This window comes from Furipterus horrens, unplaced genomic scaffold, assembly GCF_987537825.1.
Source record: "Furipterus horrens unplaced genomic scaffold, mFurHor1.1.pri manual_scaffold_2, whole genome shotgun sequence".
Taxonomy (NCBI): domain Eukaryota; kingdom Metazoa; phylum Chordata; class Mammalia; order Chiroptera; family Furipteridae; genus Furipterus; species Furipterus horrens.
In genome coordinates this window covers 49,351,403-49,374,935 of record NW_028327172.1, presented here as the reverse complement: position 1 = coordinate 49,374,935, position 23,533 = coordinate 49,351,403, and the positions used below count along the sequence as shown (strand labels likewise).

The following is a 23,533-nucleotide window of genomic DNA, read 5'->3' as shown; positions in this document are numbered from 1 at the left end:
TCAGAGAAGGAGAGACGAGCTGCCCACCACCACGATGGAGGTCCCAGGACTTTGCGTCCCACCCACATTGGTTACTTTGTCCTACCCTGTCTTTGCCAGGCAGGATTCAGTCAGAAACTCTTAGACGAAAAGAATCTCTGGGTGTATTTTGAGGAGTTTTGAGGGAAGATGGGTGGAAAAATTGTGCCCTATTTCATAGCTGGTCTGGTAGGGAAACCCTGGGGCAGAAGTGGGTAGCATGATTTAAAAAAAAACAAAAAAAAAAACAAACATTTTATTGAAGTATACACCTAAGTAATTTTCACAAAAAGTAAACACACCTGTGTAATTGTAACCTAACTTACATAGGTAACCTAGTAGTTAGCCTAGCATAGATGAACCTTTGTTTAGAGTTTATAATTTTGCCTCGATTAATGTGTAACCCCACTTATATCACTCTAAAATTTATCAGGTTTGTCATGCTATCTTGCAATTTGCTGAAAGTCTCACAGACTTTTATTCATACCTGCTCAATCCCTCACATTAATTGCCAGCTTGTTTTTTAGGAAAAAAAAAAAAAAAACAGGAAAGGGGGTGAACCTGCTAAACTGCCTCCGACCAGCTGGAGAAGCCTGAAGGACCATCCAGTGACCTCCTTGTGAACTTTCCTATTATATCCCCATTATAATACTTGAACTTCCAATGTATAGATAACCATGTTTCCTGACTTTGAGTGCCCTGGAATGTCCCCACCTATGCACACAATGACAAAGTCTACCTTGATGTTTACTTGGGATTTCCCCTAATAAAGAAGGATTAGATACTTTATTCAGGGACACAATGCCCTGGGAACACTTCCTGGTGTGTTCTTGCTTGCTGTTTTGCCATAAAGTTCCTTCTCCTAAAATCGTGTCTGAGTTGTCTTTTGGCTGGCAACTACAGAGCATTCCGACCCAGCTGGGTCTGGTAAGATAACCATCCCCCAGTCCAAGATAAAGAATATTACTCAGCATTCTAGAAGCCCCCAGTTGAGTGGCAGGGTCTGAGAGCCAAGGAGGGAGGAAGGAAAATATTCTCCCAGGTACCAGTCTGGCCTGATGTGTGGTCCTGGAGGCTTAGCAGGAGTGCCCCCTTCTTTATTAGCACCAGCTGATGAACTGGCCTGCACGAAGGGCTCGTGGGACACAGCACACACCCAGTGTCCAGGGTCTGCTCTTGAGAACTTAGTGGGCAGATTATTAGCCACAGGCAGCCCTACAAACAGGACAAGGAACAGTGTTTTTACAGAGGTTCACAGACCAAGTAGGGCTGAGCCAAGAGCCTGAGGGCAAACAGGGGGGGAAAAAATGGTGCTTCAGGCTGGGCTGGGAGGGTGTGTTCTCACAAGGGCCTAGGAGTGGACAGACCCAGGGGAGTGGCCACAGCAAACACTGTTTGCTCCCTGAAGTTTCTGTTTGTCCAGGAATGATTCACCTGAGTTCCACTGATGAGCCCCTCCCCTCCCCACATTGTGAGCTCCTGTGTGGGGGACTCAGGGGTACCGTGGAACAAGTACAGCTGGGACATCAGAGAGACCTGTGTTTGAACCCCAGCTCTAGACTATGTGACTTTGGGAAATTCACATTCCCTCGTCTACCTTGGTTTCCTCCTCAGCACAATAGGACAACAATGTGTGCCTCATAAGACTGTTTTGAAGAGGAAATGAGATAATTTATGTAAAATGTCTGACATTGGGGAGGCACTTTATAAATATTTGGTCCTATCCTTTGACACTTTTTCATTTAGCAAATACAGTAGTCCCCTCTATTCACAGGGGATACGTTGCAAGACCCCCGGTGGATGCCTGAAACCACAGATAATAACAACTCCTATATGTAGAATATTGTTCCTATAGGTACATAACTCTGATAAAATGCAGTGCCTTTTCCATCTTAACTAAGCACTTACCACGTGTTGTGGTTGTAACTTTTGCAGTTTGAGGTGTGACAGCAAAATTAGCAAATTTTCTTCTTTACAGTTTCACAAATAGAAGATTCATTCTTACTGTAGATCTCAGCAACCTCAACATATGATTGTTTTCTTTCCTTATTAAATTTGAGAAATTTCACCTTTTCACTGAAAGGAAGCACTTTCTGGCTCCTCTTCGGCATATCCAAATTGCCCACATCACTACTTTTGTGCTTTGGGGCCACTATTAAGTAAAATAAGGGTCCCTTGCACACAAGCACTGTGATACTGAGACAGTGGACCTGCTAACCTGGATGGCTGCTCCCGTGTAAATCACAAAGGGCTGATTGACGTCCCAGGTGGGATGGAGAGGAAAGGTGCAAGATTTTCTCACACTACTCAGAGTGGCACACAATTTAAAAGGTATGAATTTTTTACTTCTGGAATTTTCCATTTAATATTTTTGGACCACAGCTGTCCCTGGGCAACTGAATCTGCAGAAAGTGAAATGGCAGCTAAGAGGGATATTGTATTTATCTGGGGCCTGGTATGTAGCAGGTAATTGTGCTAAGCTGGCTGCCCTCCCAGAGCTCAGAACCTAACGCGTGGGACAGACATTAAACCAATTAAATAAAAAACAATTTCATGTTCTGAAGGAAAAGTATGATGTGTTATCAAAAAGAATATCAGTGGTAACTTCCTTCGAATAGAGTAGTGGCTACCAGGAAGGCCTCCTGGGGAAGGTGATGGTTAACCTGAGACCTAAGGATGAGAATGAGCTAGGCATTTTGGAAAACAGTACCCTGAGGGGCTAAAAGGCACAGGCTTTAGAGCCAGTGTATATGGATTTCAAATCCTGGTTCCACTTATTCAGCCATGGGACTTTAAGTGAGCCCCTTTACTAATCTGGGCCTTAGTTTTATCATCTGTAAAATTTGGATAAAAATACCTTCTACATAGAATTTTGAGGATGGAACCCAACTGTACATATAAAGTGCCCTGCATGGTGAGTACTCAGTAAGACCAGTCCCCTTCCTGTCCCGGCTCATGACTAATTGTCAAGTGACTAGCACAGAGACAGTGCATGCAATTAAAAACTTATATAGGCAAGACACAGGTGGCTCCTGAAGCTGGGTATTTGAGGAGAGGTTAGTAAAGGGACTCTATAAAGGTATGGCAGGATTTGGTGGCAGCAACAAGGACTAGTGCAGTCCCTCAGGACTAGTAACAGTGGGATCCTGAAGGAGGTGAGGAAGAGGGCAATGATCAGAACCGAAGAGTACAGCATGTGGAAAGGGTGCTGAGAGACACAGCTGACTTGCAGGGACTACCGGACAGCTTCCCCTTGACCTCTCTCTGCTCTTTTGCTCGGCCTCCCATTGGCCAAACTCAGATGGAAGCCAGAGGACACAGGAGCCCGTGGATGTAACCCATAAGGATCAGCGACCCAGGGAGAAGGGCAGGGAGAAAAGGGTAGAGTAGATCTGGAGGGACAAATGGTAAAGATACAGCACAGGATCCATATCATTGGGTCTCTTTAGAATGAAGGTGACAGGTAAATCCAGGGTAAAATCACAAGTCAAACGGGAATGCCTCAGGTCCCCTAACTGGAAACTGCAGGGGTATAGCCTGGGACATAGCTTAATCAGTGCTCAGATGATAGTCAGGAACCAATTTCTCACCATCTCTCAATTCTATTTTCCTTCATGTGTCAACTTTACTCTCAAGCTACATGTAGTGGTTACCCTGGCTGGTTTGGCTCAGTGGATTGAGCGTCGGCCTGCGAGCTAAGTGTTGCTGGTTCGATCTTCCAGTCAGGGCACATCAGAGAAGGAAAACTCTGACTCCAAAAAACCTCCGCTGCCTTGCGGCATACCTCTTCAGGGGAAAGGCTAAGGGAGTAAACCCTGACAGAAAATCCGGAGCCGGAGTCCCTAAGGCGGTTTGACGTTGTAGTCAACACCGGCAACTCCTGCGGCGCACCTGAAGCCAAGCTGTATTGACTCCGTCTTTCCCTTGGGCCCTTCAGCTGCGAAGAGAGGGGGGGTCTGCTGCATGGGCAACAGCAGACCCTCCATATCACCCTGCCCAGGCTCTGTAGCTTCAGCTTCACTGGAGAGGACACTCCAGCGTCATCACAAGATGTCGATTCAACACGGGAGGAGACAGATACCGTGTCACTCCCGAGTCGGACTGCACAGCCATTCTCGGCGGTGCAGATAGACTCTTAAGAAGCTACACCACCGTCTCTCGAGACGGACGGCTGCCGACGACATGTAGTGGCAAGATGATGGCAGTAGAGAGTAAAAGAGGAGGCAGTCCCCAGAGGAAAACTGTGCTTCTTTATCAAGGAGGGGCAGTAGAAGCTGGTCCACAATCTCAGGTGACAGGGATTGGCACTTCTGAGGCCAGGTGAACAGCCACCCATTCCCAACTCTGCACCGAAGGGATGCGATTCCCTATTCCAGTGCCTGCATCGGACAGGTAGCAAAACAGGCCCAGTGAGAAGAAGGGCTCTGAACGAGACCATGCAATTAATGTCAAGGCCAGGACTGGAACTCAGGTTGTACAATCTGTCTTCCACATGACTTCTTTATTTAAAAATTTAAAAGATTTGTAATTACAGTTGACACACAAGATTATATTAGTTTCAAGTGTACCATATATTGATTAGATATTTATGTAACTTACAAAGTGATCACCTTGCTAAGCACATGATTTCTTAAATAAATAAGTAAGTAAATAAAAAGCAGCCCTGGAGAGTGTTTGGATGGAAAAAAAGAAAGGAAGAAAGGGGGGACATATTGGTAATAAATTAAGACAGTATAGAAGGATATACAATGAAAAGTTATTTTCCTCCCATGGCAGACTCCCAATCTTCTTCCCAGAAGCAATGATGGCCAAGTCTTCTCTACATCCTTGTGGAAATTATTGGTGCAAATATAGCAGTGTGCATATATATATATATAACATATTATTGTTATTACTATCTTGGAGAACTTTCTATATTAGCACATAGAGATCTGCCTCATTTTTTTGTAGTGGATGCAGAGTATTCTAAAATGTGTATGTAATCTAATTTATTCAAACAGTTCCAAGTTGATGAACATTTAGGCTGTTTTTAGTCTTTTGCTTTTATACACAACGCTGCAATGAACATCTTTGTATACATGGCGTCTTTGTACACCTTTGCTCTAGGGGCTAATCCTGAGTGGAAATGGCACTTCATGGCTTTAAAAGGCTCATCCTGACATCACTTTCACCAGAAGGAACTGAGACTGATGATGTTGGGAGGGACCTTAACCATTGTCAAGCTCAGCTATCTCCTCAACTTTTTGCAGATGAGAAAACTGAGGCCCAGGGTCTGACAGTATGCTAGTAGTAGAATTGAACTAGAAGAGGAGAAAAGGGGTGGGGTCAGGAGGGTGGGGTCAGGAGGTAGGCAGTGCTGCCTTAGTGCCCTGGTGTGGCAGTGCAGGAAGTGGTCAGCACGGCAGGCTCTGGAGCCAGATTGCCTGGATTTGAATCATAGCTTAGAAAAAGGGCCTTTCTAAGCTTTATTCACCTGAAAGATAGGGATGATTTTAAACTTCTTTTAATCTTCCTTATAGAGTTGCACTGAAGATAAATGAGATAATGCCTATGAAACAAAGGTTACCTTTTGGTACCATTCTTCACTCTGGGCATCCTTGGGGTTAAAAGGCCCATGAGCTGATGAACTTGGGGCATACCTGGCCTACAGCCAGGGTCTGTATCCCTGCAGTCAAGGCCAAGCTGAGCAAGTTCTAACCTCTACCCAGAGGCTCTGGCTGCCTCTTCCTTCCAGAGTGCAGCTGGCTGGGTCTGGGGCAGTTCAGGGGGACAGATCGAAAGGGAAGCCCAGCCATGCCTCTTCCCTGAAAGGGTGTCCAGGGATGAGCACCTGTGCCTGGCACTGACCGACCATACACTACTTCCCAGATTCCTCCCTCAAACTCCATATTGGCATAACAACTCCCATTTCTGAGGTATAGAATGTGAGGGTCTCAGAGTTAAAGAGATATGCTTCTAAATAAAGAATTCGTGGAGCAGAGAGGGGGACTTCCCTGGGGCAAAGGAGCACACATTGATTGGTTATGAAGTTGATTCATTGAGGCGCTTGCAGTCTTCAGAGTTTATAATGTGGCCTTTTCATCCAGACACTGCCTCAGCCAAAGACAGTCAAAAGGGGACATCCCTCCTTATTCTCCTTTCACAAACCTCCTTCTTTCCACTCCTCCTCTACCTCAGCACCTTCTCCCTTGCTCAGGGCCCTATGCATCTCTTTTCACACCTCAGCCCTGCCTTGCTCACCACCAGGGAGCCCACCATTATGTGTGTGTTCTCATGGTTCCTTGCTGTTTCCTCCTCTCAGAGCACTGATAACGCTGTGTAACCAGGTATTCTTCATGTGGCTCTTCAACCAGTCTGTGTCCTCACTGATCATGAGCTCCAGGAGTTCAGTTCTAGTCTCGTTCGCTACTCTTTTCCCAGTGCCTTGTGCCATGATTGACACATAGTAGGCCCTCAGATATCTGTGCCCCTCCTCTCTAAAGGAGAATAGCCCTACCTGCTACCAATGTTGTTCTGAAGAGTAAATGCAACAACGCTCTCCAAAGTGTGGGTCCCAAGTCAGGCCAGTCTGCTCCAGTCCTGGACTGTTTTTCTAAAGACCTGGCTATTTCTCAAGCAGGCATGGAGCAGAGGGAAGGGAAGAGGGTCTTGTGGGTTGGCAGGGGTCTCCCTTGCTGTGGGACTCACAAAGGGAACCTTGTGTGGAAGTGGTGGCAGGAAGCCTTTGTGGGAGACAGCTGGGCCCAGGGCTGCCAGGCTTGGGCTGAGCTGGGCTGGGCACTCAGCCACAGGCAGCCCTCTGAGGGCACTTTCATCTGAGTCCCAGCTGCCACTTGGCTTGCTGGCTCCAAGCCCAGCTGCCTGGAGAGGAGAAGGGCTGGCAGCTTTGTCTTCGAAAGAAGAACAAAGAGCGGGGTGAATGGGAGGAGGGCAGAGGGAAGCAGTGCTTGCTCTTGGAATCAGGCCAAAGGGAAACAAGATCCAGTCACAGGCAACACCAAGGAGCTGTTTGAATTCTTTTGTTGCCATAGCATCAAGCAAGACAGGATTGCAGAGACCATCTCAGACAATATCCCAATCTCCACCCTGCTACACGTGGAGAACTGAGGCCCAGAGAGGGGCAGAGATTTGCCAAAGGTGACATGCGAATGGCAGAGCCAGAACTAGAACCCTGGTCTCTTGTTTCCAGGTGATAAAGGACTCTGAAAGAGCCACTTCGCCTCTAGGAGCCTCAGGAGGTGCTAATGGAGGTCAAATAAGTGTCCTAATGGCAATAAAAGGAAGAGGAGGGCCATTTGAATTGGTCCTTGAAAGCTATGAAGAAGTTTTCCAGAGAGAACAAGCTGGTGGGGAAAGGATTTACTGTCTAGTAAATCCTCATGTGTCAAGTAAATCTAACTGCTTAAAAGGATTGATACCAGTATCTGTGTTCAGTGCAGGTGCTCAGCACATAATCATTTTCTTTCCATTTCCCTCCTTCACTTGGCACAGCTGACCCCTGTGGTGGGAAGAATCCTCTGCAGGCCTTGCTCAACAAACCTCTCCCTCCTTCAAAGCCCAGTTTATCTGCCACCTCCTCCATGAAGTCTTCCCAGACTCCCCAAATTGGAAAGCTGACTTCTTCCTGTAATAACTTGTGGTTGTCTTATACAGCCTTTCCTTTTCCTAATTTATAGTTTTTCATGTTCACTGAAACTAGTGACATAATACAAAGATATATTATTTTTAAAAAATCAATAATCACTCCTCTCCATTTCAAACCTCATCCTACTGAATATCCAATGGTAACACCCACTGTGTATCATTCTACACCTTTCTGATTATTTGCTCACATAAATAGATAAAAAATTATAGAAGACGTTTGTTATGTTTGTGTTTTTACACAAATGGATTCCCACTGTATACAATATTCTGATATTTATTTATTTATTGTTACACAAATTAACCCAGTTATTATAGGTTAGCAATGTGTCGAATTGTGGCACTTCTACTGGTCTTTCAATTCCTTAAGTCTTCTGAAGGCTAACTTTACTGTGAGAGCAGAAATAGTGTGGTGGGACCAGGCACCAGCTGCTCCTGTTTTCGTGCAGGAACCACAGTGCCAGATCCCCACAGCTCGTCATTTCATCTTGGTTTTGCCACAAAAGGTGTAAGTGTACTTGGTGTGCTAGCTGATCTCAATTTTCTTTACCATTATCCCAAGGGAGGTGCTATGATGGGCCCCATATTTACCAACGATTCTGACCTTCTTGGTGCATTTAGCCAGGTCTGAAAAAACCAGGTCAGAATCCAGAGAGTTCTGATATTTATTTTTAATTGCTTAATAAATCCTGGATAAGTGAATAGATGTAGGATCTACTTTATCCTTTTTAATAGTTGCATAGTATTCCAAGGCGTGAACATATCATGATTTATTCAACCATACCTTTGTGTTTCTAGTTTTTGCCACCACAAACAAAACAGTGATAAACATATTTGTTCATATATCCTTTCAGAGTAGTGCTTTTATTTCTAATAGATAGAGTTTCAAAAGTAAAAATATTAGGTCAAATTATGTCTGTGGGTTGTTTTTTTAAATTTTAGTAGCCATTGTCATATTACTTTCCAAAAATAAAAAATCACAGCAGTTTACATTCCATTTAGCTAAGTTTGAGGAGCTGTTTTTCTGCATTCTTACCACCTCTGACATGTTATTATTATTAGCAGTATTTGCGAAAATGATGAAAAGCAGTACAACGTTGCTCCTCAATCCCTGCTAAGTTTCAGTTAACTTTTCATTTCAGTTACTTTATTTTTTCATTTCTAGAAGTTCTGTTTGACTTTTTACAAATCTGTCTAGTCACTTTTGATAATCTCTTCTTGCTCCTCACTCATGTTTTAAATACACCCTTATATTTACTTAAGCACATTAAACACATATTCTATACCCAGTGATCTCAATATCTGAGGTGGCTGTGGATCTGTCGACTCTTGCTTATGGTGTCTTGTTCCTTTCATGGTTAGTGACTTTAGATTGTGAGCTTGTGTTTGTCAGACTATCTGTTTGGAGTCTGGGACTTGGTTTGACTGCAGTTTCCTCCAGAAAAGGTTTTCATTTTCTTTGTCAGGCATCTGAGGGCACTACCAACCCAGGTCCATTTTAAATTAAATTTCTGATTGTTGTTGTTGGTTTTGACCATGAAAAAAATGAATATTTGGCCCCCAGATCTACTTAGTTCTAGCCTACAACCAAACATTTTTAGGGGAGACTGTTCTCCACGCAGAACCAAGTAATGAGACAGGTAAGTTTCCACAGCATTCACCTTTGAGTGGCACATTTAAAAATAATTTACCATTGTATGATCTCTGATCTGACATCCTACCCTGTGAGTGGCCCAGATCTTTCCTCCTACTCTATCTCCCCTTAAAATAAAAGTTCTAGGTTCACTCAGGGTTGAACATAACTCCAGGAAAGCACATGGAGTTGGTGCTCAATAATTTCAGAGCATTTCCTTGACTTCTTTGCCAGCTCAGACATAGAGTATACACATGTTCATTATTTTGAGATGCTTTCTAGCAAGAGTCTTTCAGAATATCTAGTCTTCCATATTTTTTAAAAAGTTATTGTTTTTCTATTACAGTTGTCCCACTTTTTCCGCCATTGCTCCCTTCCACCCAGTCCACCCCTTCTCCCACAGTCAATCCCACCCTATTGTCCATGTCCATGGGTCATTTATACTAGTTCCTCATCTAGTCCATATTACTGGTAACAGAGGCCATATTTTCATATGCTTATTTACTTTTTCATTAAAATTCTTTGTGCTCATATCTTTAGGACAAAGACATCTGTGTTCCAAGCCCCCAACCTCTAGCCAAGGACAGTATCAGTAACTCTAAGCTGAACACATAAAGTGACAACCCACGTGGAGAGGAGGGGAAGGAAGGATTGGAAAGGTATCACAATTGGATGGCGTGGTGCCATGGAGCCTGGGGGGATGGGCATTGACATTCACTGAGCCCCACCTTAGGAAAGACTCACAAATGCATCATTCTAGTGTTTCTAAAGTTTCTGAAATGACAAGATACTCATTAAATATACAGGTCCCCAGGACCTTCCTTGGTCTCAGCACTCTGGAAATGGGCTCCAGATTGGTGTCTAATGAGCACTCTGCGTCTTAGCCTCAGAGAAGTTTGGGAAACATGACAGATTATTTCACAACAATCCAGCAAAGTACTTGAATGTATTTTACAAGAGAAACAATTTGGGCTCAGAGAGGGAAAGTGACAGATGGTCACACAGCTGATGAATGGCAGATTTAGAGTTCCATTCCCAGTTGTCTTGCTACAAAGTTTTATCTTTTTTCACCAGATAGCAATTGGTTATTATTGTTACTATATTTTTCAAGTTTCTGCACCATTAGTTTATGACCAAGAGTCATCTTTTTTCTTTTTTACTGTGGTATAAAAACATACAACATTGAATTTATGTCTTAACCATTCTTAGGTGTACAACTCAGCAGTGTTAAATATATGCACATTGTAGTGAAACAGATATCCAAAATTTTTTCATTTGGAAAACTGAAACTCTTAATATCCATTTAAAAATTCCCCTTTCTCCCTTCCCTCCAACCCTTGTTAACCACCTTTCTACTTTTCATTTCTATTAACCTGATAACTTTAGAAAACTCATACAAGTGGAATAATATAATATATTCCTTTTTGTTACTGGCTCATTTCACTTAAGATAATGTCCTCAAGTTTCATCCATGTTATAGCATGTGACAGAATTCTCTTCCTTTTAAAGGCTGAGTAACAATTCCATTGTACATAAAACCACATTTTGTTTATCCATTCATCCATCGACAAATGTTGGGGTTGCTTCCATCTCTTGTCTGTTGTGAATAATGCTGCTATGAAAGGGATGTGCAAATATGTTTTTGAGATCCAGTTTTTATTTTTTATTTATTTTTAAAAGATTTTATTTATTTTTAGAGAGAGAGGAAAGCAGGGAAAAAGAGAGGGAGAGAGAATAATCAACATGAAAGAGAAATATCAACAGGTTGCTTCTCACAGAGGTGCCTTGACCCACAACCTAGGCATGTGTCCTGTTCAGGAATTAAACCAGCGACCTCTTGTTTTGCAGGAAGATGCCCAACCAACAGAGCCATACCAGTTAGGACTGAGATCCTGCTTTGAATTCTTTGGATATATACCCATATATACCAAGTGGAATTGCCAGATCACATGGTAGTTCTATTTTTAATTTTTTAAATAAACTCTATATTGTTTCCTATAGCATTTGTATTATTTTTGAGTAAAAAATTTTTAGACTAATTTTTAGAACAGTTTTAAATTTACAGAGAAATTAAGAAGAGGACTCCTATACTTTATGCTCTGTTTTCCCTGTTCTCAGAATAACACATTAGTATGGTACATTTGTTACAATTAATGAAGCAATATTGACATATTATTATTAACTAAGGCCAACAACTTATTCTTATTTTCTTAGTTTTTACCTAATGTGTATTTTCTTTTCCAGGATTCCACCCAGAATACCACATTATATTACATTTAGTTGTTATGTGTCCATAGGATACTCTTGACTGTGACATTTTCTCAGATTTTCTTTGTTTTTGATGACCTTGACAGTTTTGAGGATCGCTGGTCTGGTATATCATAGGATGCCCCTCTATTGGAATATGTTCGATGTTTTTCTCATGATTAGATTAGGGTTATGTGGTTTGAGGAGAAAAATCAAAAAGGTCAAGTGCCATCTTATCTCATCATATCAAGGATTTCTTACCATCATCATGATTTATGACTTGATGCTGACCTTGATACCTGGCTGAGGTAGTGTTTGTTGGTTTCTCCATTGTAAAGTTACTCTTCTTTCTCCCCTTCCCCACACTGTCCTCTTTGGAAGAAAGTCACTGTGCACAGCCCTTACTTTCCAAGTGGGAGTTATGCTCCCCCTCATTTATGTTTTGTTGACATAAAAAATAAGTCAGTTTACCAGAAAAAAATGGGGACACTAGGGAATAGCTAAGAATTGCTATTTGGGACATGCAAGTTGTAGCAAAATCATAGGCAAAGCTAGAAAACAAAGGAAAGGACCCTTCTTTTACAGAGGAAAGGGTGGAGTTAGGAAGAGCTGTTACAAAGAATCTATTGGAATAAACTGGGAGTTCAAAATGCAAAATGTAGTGGCTTTCAATTGGCTAAGTTGTGACAGACTCTCATTGGCTGAGCTATTGCCAGGCAAGGAGAAAACCTTCCTTCCATTTCTCCTTGTTTGGGGGTAACTGATCATGAGTAGTAAAGCTTGAAAGCTCCCCTACAGGCAGTAGAAACTCCATTTTTAGTTGAGGTTTCCTTTAGTAATTTTCAGTTTTAACAAGCAAAATAACCCACGCAACAGGCCTCTTAGCTCTTTTCATCCCAGGTCATGCTTTGCACTTTTAGCAGCTGACCTGAGGTGGATAAAGTCTATACTGGCCACCTCATCTCCTGGAGCCTTACTTTTCTCATCTGTAAAATAGGGTGTTGGTGATCCTTTACCCCCTCGGACTGTAGTGAGTAGAAAGTCTCCTGCTTTCAATGTCAGTTCCCTCTGCCTTCTCAACTTGGCTGTCGGGGAACACCGCGGTGAGGGCCAGGCAGTGACTAGCCCAGGGTCTCACGGGCAGCCAGGCCCAGTCCAGACCAATTCGGACTTCTAACCACACCCTGGGTCCAGCTTTCCCCCACCCCAGGGCGGGGAGCAGGTGCACTTCCGCCAGCTACAAGTACCTGGCACGTGGAGGGTTGGGCCCGTTGCAGGAGCGACGGCCGGGTTGCGCAGTGCCAGCTGCCTGCAAGGACAGGATGATGAGCCTGACCTCGGCATCCGGCTCCCCACGGCCTGGCCGAGCCGCGCCCCCCGCTGGCCCGCCAACCGTGAGTGCATAGCCCAAGGCGGGCGGGCGCCGGCTCCGTTGTTCCGCGCCTGTCCTGCAGCCTTTCCCGTCTTTCAGTTCTTCTAACGTCCCCAGTCTGTCCCTCCTGCGGTTTGATTCCACACCCCCACAGCTTCTAGTGCACCATCTCCACCTCTGGCTGAGCGCTCTTTTCTCCCGGCCGTTCCTCTCGTTTTTATGTCTCGCCTTCCGCGCCACGGTCTCCATTCCCATTCTGGCTCAGTCCAGCCTCTCCTCTTTGCTCTATTTCCTGCTTGGCTGCCTTGGTTTGTCTCCTCTTCTCTTTGTTTCAGCTTCTCTGTGTGTATCCTCTCTCTGTGCCCTGGCTAGTCCTAGTCCACCGCTCTTTCGCTTTCTCCCTCTCCTCTGCCCCCATCGCTCCTCCGGGTGGGAGAAGCAGACCCAACCAAAGACTGCCGGACCCCCACCCTACCCTGCCCCTGCCCTTGCCCCTGCCCCTGCCCCTGCCCTCTGACTGGGTCCTGAGGCCGTTCCAGGGCTTTGGTGGGAGGAGTTTGGGGGAGGCTCAGGAAAAGGCCCAGCGCAGTCTAGGAGCAGAGCATTCTAATCTCTCTAGGGCTAGGTGCCATGGAAGGGAAAGCAGATCCGGGAGTGGGGAGACTGGCCCTTCCCCATAGGGAGCTGTTAACCTCATTGTTGGCTATTGACAGTCACCTGCTCAGTGGCGGGGCTGCCCCAGGTGCTCAATAAATGTCCGAATGAATTGTTGGGCAAGGGAGAGAGCCAGCAAGGTGCATGACGCCAGGTAGGGCAAGATTGGTTTTTATCAGAATACCAGGTGCTCTTGTAAATCAGCGCTGCGGGTAAGCTCCATTCAATTCAAGTCCATGAAATTTTTTTTTTGAGCACCCCTGTGTGCTAAGACCCGTAGTAGGTACTGCTGCTATAAAGATGAATCAGAGGTAGTCTTCCCTTAGGAACCTCACAATCCGATAGAGGATATAGACGATAAAGGAAATTACAAGATAGGTAATTACCAGACTGTGGAAATACAAGCCCTCTGGGATCACAAGGAGACAGCCCATCTGCAATGGAAAGCTTCCTGGAGGAATTAACTTGAAGGATGAGTGGGCTAAGTGAAGGGAGTGTGCAATGAGTGAAGTCCTGGAGGGAAGGGGGGCCCACCCTGCTCTGGTTAGGTAGGGGTGAGGAGGCAGCAAGCAGTTCTGGTAGCTGATTGTCAGCCTTGTACAGGACCTACTGAACCTTGTTAAGGAGTCTAGAATTTATCTGGAAGGGAATGTAGGGTCACTGAAGTGTTTAATACAGAGGGAGACAGATCAGATTTGCACTTAAGAAAAATGACTTTGTTTTCAGAGTTGGATTGTGGGAGGGCACTTGAGCAAGGCAGTGTGCCATGGACTGACCAAACATTTAGAATCACCAGGATTTGGTCACTGATTATTTGTGTGTGTTTCAAGGTGTGTGTGATTGTGGTGGGGGCGGTTGAGGCTGGGAGCAGAATGCAAGATTACAGCTGGAGTTTTTGGCTCAGACAACTGAGATAGGAAGTAATAGAAAAGGCCAAGATTGTGGGTTGGTGGAACTAGTATGAATGACCCATGGACATGGAAAACTAAATGAGGACTGACTGTGGGAGAGGGGGGAGGTGGGCAAAGCAGGAGAGAGCAAAGGGGGAAAAGATGGGACAACTGTAATAGGAAAACAATAATAAAAAAATTGTGGGCTGGAGAGCGATCTTGAGGGGCTTGGGGTACATGTGAATGGGGATGTCCCTCCATTGGCTCCACTAAGAGTGACCTAAGGAAATGTGTGAATGTTTGGTGGGGGTTGCCAATGTTTGGGACCCTTTTGACTAGAACTGGGTGAGAGCTGGGCCTGATTCATCCCTGTGTCCTCATGACCAGCACTGGCCTGGCACTCAGCAGGGGTTCCTAAAGACCATGTGTCCCCAGCTCCTGCACACAGGGCTTGGGACAGGCTTTTCCACCCAGAAATGCTTTGGAGGGTGATTAGTAAAGAAAGGTGGGAAATAGGTGCCACAAGGAAGGGCAGGTGGTCCTGAAGAAGGGTGCAAATAAGTCTTTATCTGCTGGAAACACATACTGTAGTCCTTATGGATGAGGTTGGAGGTCTGGGATTTCCAAAGAGACTGGGAGTTTGGGGGAGGGGGAGAAGGGAAGAGGGACAGAATTAAGAAGCTTGGGGTGGGGGGTAGGAAGCTTGGGAACAGAACCGAAGTCTTATTTGATAAAGACACAGGGCTGACCATATCAGGGCAGGAAGCTATTTAGTGAAGCATCTGGAAATGAACTTCAGAAATTACATTAGAAGTAAGTGGATTTATTGGACTTTCAGAGCTGGAGAGACAGTTCTCTTCATCCGTTTTGTCTTCCTGTTTCATAGATGACTGAGCTTAGGCTCAGCGAAGGAAGTGAGCTGCTGCCCCAGGCACATAGCTGAGAATTGGCAGCTGTGGGACTGGATGTTGGGCGGGGTGGAGGTAGGGGGCCCCTATATACTGGAGTCAGACTGACTTGGGTTGGTTCCAGCTCTGATGTCATCATTTCCTAGCTCTGTGACCCTTCTTTCTGAGCTTTCCTCATCTGTAACGTGGGGGCATTAAGAGCTCCTGTGAGCTTTCAGTGGTACAGGAGTGATAAGAGCACATCAATCCATTCAAGGGTTAAAGTCTGCAACTTTGCATTTAACTACCAGCTGCACAGAGGGACCTTAGTGTTAACCAAAGAGCTTTGCCAAGGGACCTTGAGGTTTATGGATGAACAAGGTTTTGGGTTCATTTTTCTCCTGGCTGTATTGCTTGGCTGCTGTCAGAGTGCATCCTCTCCTCGCCCTTCTCTCTTCCAGCCAGCAGAACTATCCCCTGGAAGGAGCCGTTGCCATGGGAACTCAATTCTTCCCCAGCAGTTTGGCTGTCTTTGACTCTCCTAGTACTTCAGTCTTAGAGGAAGAGCTCACAGACAAATTGAGAATGAGATCACACCTAAATCAGATAAAGGACATCCCTGAGCTCTGGCCTTGCCATGACCTGTGTTTAGAGTGCTCAGGTTGGTAGTTCAGCCTTCCAACACTGCACAGATCTATGCAGCAGCAGCCGCCATCACATCCCCTCGGAAACCTTCCCTGACCAACCTCCAACACACATCCACAAAAAGCTGACCCCTCCTACCTTCAAGTCTTCCTTCTTAGCTCCTTCACCTCCAAGCCATCTGTTTCCCTCTCCCCCTGTGCACCCCTTGAGGGCAAGGAATATGTGGTATTCACCTGCTTAGGAGGAGGCTTAGATGGAATAAAGTCCTACTTACATTTTTTTAAAATGAATAAGGAAAAAAAAGAGTGGAAATGTATTTGAAAACTAATTTATACAATGACTAAGAGCACAAGCTTTAGGGTAAATAGGACCTGCGTTCAAATGCTGACATCTCACTTAAGAGCTGGTTGATATTAGATGATTTACTTCACCTCCTTAAGCCTTAGTTTCTTTACCTGTAAAATGAGAATTTAATAATTCTCCATAGGATAGCTATGAGAATTGAGTTAGAGACTACATGCAAACTACTTTGCACAGTTATTAGATTCTGAGGAGAGGGACCATGATATGCTTGTTCCTCACTGTGTCCCAGGTACCTGACACAAAGTAGGCAATACATATTTTATTGAATGAGTGAGTGAATTTTAAATAATGAAGGTTGTTCCAGAAGCTGGTTTGTAAGGATAACAATTGATATGTCACCTCACATGTAATAATTGCTAGATGGTCTTCTGGTATTTTTGCTAGGTCTGTGTGGCAGCACTTAGTATTCCCCAAAGGTAGCCTGTCAGTATGTGTCCATGTTTGATTCTGCGCTGGACTGTGGGCATTTCCACGCAGGCACTACGTGGATTGCACCCACATCTATAGTGCTCAGCCAAGGTCTTGCATAGAGAAGAGGCCTCTAAAAATTCTGCTGCACAGCTAAACTTAACTCACATTTGCACCAACCTCACAGTTTATGAGGCAGTTTTACACCCATTGTATCAGGTGTTACTGGCCTTTTCACCAAGGTTATTCCTATTATTTAATCCACATGGGCCCATATTTTGAAAAAACATCCATCAAACAAATTCCATTTGTTAATCAAAGTCATGCCAACTGCTAATCATAACTTCTGATCTATATGAAATAAAAACGTTTATCCCCAGCTCCTAGCACAGGATGTGGACACACAGTAGGTTCTCAAGAAATGCTTCCCGTATGAATTGCATGTATGGTTTCTTAGCCTTTCTGAAAAGTTGAAAATGGTTTGCTCCCCCACCCATTTCTGTATTCTATCTTAGACCTGAGCTTCTGACTTGACAGCAGCTCCATATCCCCCTTTTATATATGAGGCCCAAGGAGGGAAAAAAACCTTGCCAAAGGCCAAAGATTTTGCAAGTACTGTTGCTGGGACTTGCTTCCACAGCAGCCTCCTGTACTAATATTCCGTGACCTAAATGAGAAAGTTAAAATGCTTGAATGGGTATTCTTATATCAAACTGAAATCTCTGTTTTCCTTAAAATGCTCATGCTCTGTAGCTGTACAGCATAAATAATAACCCCCTTCAGTTACGATGGGACTTTCAATAGCTGAAGCCAGTCGTGGCTTTCTTAAGTTCTCTACGGGGTTATTCCTTGGATGAAAGTAAGTCAGGAGCTCTCTGGAAGTGGCACTCTTGGTTCATTGCCTCTTGTACCCCCCAGGTATCTCCCGTCGTGAAGCTGAACGTGGGGGGCGAGTTCTACACCACTACCGTTGGCACTCTAAGAAAACTTCCGGGCTCAAAGCTGGCAGATATGTTCTCCAGTTCAGCCAAGGCCTGCATGGATGCGGAGGGCCGCTTCTTCATTGATCGCCCCGGCACCTATTTCGGAGCCATCTTGGACTACCTGCGCAGCGGGCAGCTGCCCACGCAACACATCCCGGAAGTGTACCGTGAGGCTCAGTTCTACGAAATCAAACCTTTAGTCAAACTCCTGGAAGATATGCCGCAAATCTTTGGTGAGCAGGTGGCTCGGAAACAGTTCTTGCTTCGAGTGCCAGGTTACAGCGAGAACCTTGAACTCATGGTGCGCCTCGCGCGCGCAGAGGCCGTGGCGGCACGCTTCTCCAATGTTCTGGTGTGCGCTGTGCGCACGGAGGAGGATGCCGCGCACTGCGCGGAATCCTTGCGAGCCCTGGAGGCGGACAAGAGGTTGTTCGTCAAATTCGGACCTTGGAAGGCGGCCCCGGCCATCAGAGACCTCCTGGACTCGGTGCGGATGGACATCGAGGCGCAGGGGTACCAGGTAGCCTATGACTACTGCTCCAAGAAGACATTCCAGCCTCGGTCGGGAGGCTACGAATACTTCTATACGTTCCGATTCACCTGGTGGTGATTCTCAGGGGCTGGAGCTGTTTGTTATGGGCTCTGATGGGGCTTATGAAATTAAAAGTTGCCTTCCAAAGTCATCTTACTTTAATTTCAAAAATAAACATCAAACAACTTCCGAGGTGGTCTGCAGAGCTTGCCCCAAATATTTATCTCCTCTTTGAGGGCCTTCGACTCATTGCAACCAGTTCCACTGTACATGTCTAGTGAGGTGCAGCAGCTCCTTCTTGAAAGCCTGCTGTACCTGCCAGCCCCTTCCCTTGAAGTCCAATATCAAGGCTGAGATGAGTTGAAGTGTTTCACAGTGCTTTGGCTGGAGCTGTTGTATGTCAACAGTAATATAATTAGCCACTATGAATTCGAACAGTCTGACCTAAAAAGGCAGTCTACCCAGCCTCAGCCTCTGGGCCAATCCTCTTGCCCAGGTGTGTGCCTTCATGAGGAAGGTGCCAAGTTAGTACCTGTTGTAGATGTCATCAGATCCTCTTTCCTAGATGCTGTGTTAGCTGCTAAAGCCTCACAGCTGCCCTGTCTCTAGACAGTGGCTCTCGAGGTGTGGTCACTAGACCAGCAGCATCAGCAACACCTCGGAACGTGTTAGAAATGTCATTCTCTGTCCCCCACTTAAGACCGACTGAGTCAAAAACTCTGAGGGTTGGCCCAGCAATCTGTTTGAACAAGCCCTTCAGGTGATCCTGATGCACTCTTATTGAAATCTGCTCTAGAAAATAATTGCCCTTTTGTTTGTGTGGTTCCCCCTTACCTCAAGGAGGAACTAACTCTGGTACAGTTCCTGTTCCAGAGCTCCTTGTGGGATCAGACTGAAATCAGTCTTCATCTGACAACACATTCTTGCTTCACAATTTCCCTCTGCTCTACCCTGCTTCCCTCATTCCCCTTCCTGAGAACAGGAGAGCACATCGGCAGTAAACTGCTTGCACAAGATACTTGTCAACCTAAAACATAACTTTAAGGAGGACTCATGTAGACACATTTATCCTTCTCCAAGCCCAGGTCTGGGTTACATGGCTCCCTTCCCTACCTAGGAGGGTGACCAGCCATCCTGGGTTCTCCAGAACTGAAGGTCAAGTTTAGCTGTCAAGATTTAAGAAATTAAGACTGAGTCAGGGAGTTTCAAATTTAAACATTACATTGCTCAGAACAAAGTCATCTGCTTATATTTTTTCTTATTTTCAAAGCTTGTTTTATGTTTTCCTTTTTTGACATTTAGTATGGCTGAGAATTTCAAGTGGAAAAATCCTGAGTGTCTATTTGAACTTTTTAACATGAAGCAATTCAACATTATTATCATGTGCTTGAAAAAAAGTTCATACCCTTTCATCAGTGATTATAAGATTAAATTCCAAGGGGACACCCTGCTTCTTAAGATATAAATAGAATTGCTTAAAACCTCAATTTCATGAGTATGGAAAGGTCAGTGTCCTCCCTAAGATTTCTCACATTCCCAGAGGGCTTGCCTTTTTATGGTCAGTACTGGTTCTCTGCTCCTGCTGGATTCATTCAGCATAGGGATCGTCTAGGTACCTTGAACCTGTTGTTGCTCTTCTGCACAGTGCTCACCCAGATTTAACACTCAGATCTTTTTCTCAATTTTTACAAATTCCACTCCCGTGAGCTCTTTGTACACATAGCAGACTATAGAAAATACAGGAAATTAAAGGGGAGAGAGTTTACAAGGAAGATGCAAATAACTGCGAATTGAATATTGGACATATCTATTCTTAAAAAGGTGTTAGTCACTCACATCACTAGAGGTTTTCACTAGTAGATTGTATTTTTTTCCTATTCTTTCTTCCCTCCCTGTTCTTGTCATGCTTCTCAGTAGATGGGAGTAACCTTCCCCATCCCACTGACTTCCTGCTTGGCCTCATGACTTAACCCAGCCAATGGAGTATGTGTGGAAGTGACAGTGTGCCAATTCCAAACAGACTTTAGAGGCATGCCAAGTTTCCACTAGTCCTGTCATTTGCCAGAAGACCATATTCCAGTTTAGCTACCTTTTTTATTGCTTTGGCTGTAGTCTGCATCCTTTAGGATCTGACTCTTCCTAAGCAATCTACCAAACTAATTAAACATAGGCAATTCCAATATTGCCCCCCCAACTCCCAATTCATAATACAATTACGATAACATACTATTTTTATCCCTCTTAACTTACAGTTGGAAATTAGTTATTGCATCTATATAATGCAATGTTATGAAGAAATTAAAATTATATTTATAGAAAGACAAGCACCATGATTTCACTTATATGTAGAATCTAATGAACAAAATAAAAAAAAACAAACAGATTCATGATACAGAGAACAGACTGACAGTATCAGAGGGGAGGGAGATTTGGGGCTAAGTAAAAAAGGTGAAGGGATTAAGCAAAAAAACAAAACAAAACAAACAAATCTCATAGACACAGATAACAGTATATTGATTACCAGAGGTAATGGGATGTGGGGGGAGGTAGAAGGAGGTAAAGGGGGAATAAATGGTGATGAGAGAAGACTTGACTTAGGGTGATGAACACAGAATACAATATACAGATGATGATGTATTATAGAATTGTACACCTGAAGCCTACATAATTTTATTAACCAATGTCACCCAAAAGTTCAATAATAATTTCAAAACTACATATGTATATATAAATTTTAAAAATTATATTTATAGATAGCTTAAAAGTATTGGGAAGGAGAATGCTCATTAAAGGCAATACAATTTAATTAAATATTTGTCCAAAAAGGATTTAAGGTGGTGGGGCTTACAGGCCTATGAAAAAAAAGTCATCCAAAAAATATAAAAGCATACCAACTGAGTGGACACTCGTATTTTCCTACCCAATAACCTTCCCTTCTTCTTTCATGACAGAAAAAGCCAAATAGTAAAGCACATTAATAATGTTTAAAATAGTATCTGTGTTCATTTGTAGGGGAATATGAGACTTTTCAGATCTGTTGGAATTAACTTCAGAAAATTATAGTCAGAAGAGGAAAATGTAAAACTGAATGTAAATATAACTGTCATTATAATCCAAAGGAAAAACACAAAGAAAGAGTAAAACCTTTGAGGTTTTCCTCATGGAGACACTAGTTCATAGCACTGTGCCTGGTTTTCAGGTCTACATTGCTCTTCTAGAGTACCTCTTTGAAATAAACAAAACAAAACTGTATTTTCCCCATCCTATCTGCTCTTCTCTCCATCCATTCTCCTCCCTTTTCTGCTGTGGCAAGCAGACTTGGCAATTAAAGGACTGCCTGATCACATGACATCCCCCTGATGTAGGCTTAAGACTACAATCAATTATTTCCGATAAGCCTACAGATTGGGCAGTTCTTCTGCTCTTAGTTGGGTTTACTTATGCATCTGTCATCAGATAGTGGATCATCTGGGCTGGGGCTGGTCTAAGATGGCCTCTGCTGGGTCAGCTTGGCTTTATTCCATGTTGTCACTCACTCTCCAACAGGCTAGGTTGGACTTGCTTTCATAACAATGATAGGGTTCCAAAATCAAGCAAAAGGCCTGGAGAATAGATATGTGGATTGACCTAGAGGCCTAGACTCAGAACTAGCACACTGTTACTTCTGCTACATTCTACTGGCCAGGCATAAGGCTAGTCCAATTAAAAAGGTGAAGATATAGATTCCATCTCTTTAAAAAAAAAGAAAATTACTTTTAGAGAGAGGAAGGGAAGGAGAAAGAGAGGGTGACAAACATCAATTTGTGGTTGCCTCTCATGTGCCCCCAACCAGGGACCTGGCCTGCAACCCAGGCATGTGCTGTAACTGGGAATCAAACTGGCAACCCTCCAGTTCGCAGGCTGGCACTCAATCCACTGAGCCATGCCAGCCAGTGCTAGATTCCATCTCTTAATGGAAGTAGATTCAAAGTTATATTTTAAGGAGTTTACAGAGATGGAAAGAATTGGGGCCATTTTTGCAATCATTCTACCACAAGCAGGATCCTTTCCATCGGGGAGGGAGTGATTTATTCTTACAGGATTCAGATTCAGATTTGACTTTCCTACTGCCGTAGACTGAATGTTTGTGTTCCCTCCCCCGTTTGTATGTTGAAATCCTAACCCTCAACGTGATGGTATTAGAAGATAGAGCTATGGGGGAATGATTAGTTCATAGGGTAGAGCCCTCATGAATGGGTTTAGTGCCCTTATAAAAGAGACTCCAGAGAGCTTCCTTGCCTCTTCTCCCATGTGTGGGTTTACTCATGAAAAGACTGCTATCCACCAGGAAGCGAGCTCTCAAAATTTTGAGACTGAATCTCCCTGCACCTTGATCTCGAACTTCCCACCTCCAGGACTGTGAGAAATAAATTTCTGTTTATAAGCCACTCAGCATATGTATTTTGTTACACCAACCTAATCTCTCTCTCTCCCTCTCTCTCTCTCTCTCTCTCTCTCTCTCTCTCTGCTGTTGGTTTTCTTTTCCTGTAGAACCCTAACTATTATATTTAACTGCAATGTTTCTGGCAGCCCCATTAGGAAGCAGCAAGGAATGAGCGGCCAGAGGGGAAGTAAAGTAGGGTCCTCCCATTACAATCAGTCTAACAAATAACTTAATATAGAAGGCTAGAAGCAAAAGGGAGACACGTCTTACCAGCTAACACAGCAGTCCTGAGCCCAGTTTGATAAGATTTCCAGGTGTCACAAACATCACAAGCAAAAATAGTGCAGAAGGGGAGTCCTTGAGATTCTCTGTGCTGGGAAAGGGAGCCTCTGTAGTAATGGTACTAAGACAAAGAACCTTTACTAACTGAAAAAGAAAGCCCTTGTAGCTGTACATTATTCCCAAGATTTAGAAGTGTAAGAAGGAGGGGTACCTCTGGAAGCTAGTATAGTATATAATCCTTGAACCCCAATAGCCGGCATACTTAGATTAGCTAAGTACCTACTTGTACCTTGGCTTGTGTATAAAACAAACTCACTAACAACTTTCTTTCCTCTATACTGGGGCATTTAGATTTGCTGGGTTCCTGACTTTGTGCTTGTATCTGTTTCATAAATAAACTTGCTATCTCATTTCCACTATATTTATTTGTCTTCTGCTCGGATTCGTTTCTTAAGAGTGAGACAAGAACCAAGGTGGGCGATGGGGGAATCCTGACTCAGATGTCTCTCGGTAACAGCCCTACCATTCATGGTTATCTATTCATTTTCATGGTAT

General features: G+C 44.1%; 1 protein-coding gene and 1 pseudogene across 1 annotated transcript; one reads left to right on the top strand and one right to left on the bottom strand.

The window, feature by feature from the left end:
- Window positions 1–8,005: 8,005 nt before the first annotated feature.
- LOC150018547 (large ribosomal subunit protein eL43 pseudogene) lies at window positions 8,006–9,375 on the bottom strand (annotated as a pseudogene).
- A 3,412-nt stretch (window positions 9,376–12,787) lies between these two features.
- KCTD14 (potassium channel tetramerization domain containing 14) lies at window positions 12,788–18,465 on the top strand. The gene is made up of 2 exons (XM_090267785.1): window positions 12,788–12,933; window positions 17,677–18,465. Exons 1-2 carry the CDS (start codon window positions 12,862–12,864, stop codon window positions 18,349–18,351), a joined length of 747 nt encoding a protein of 248 aa, XP_090123911.1. The 5' UTR covers window positions 12,788–12,861; the 3' UTR covers window positions 18,352–18,465.
- Window positions 18,466–23,533: the final 5,068 nt, after the last annotated feature.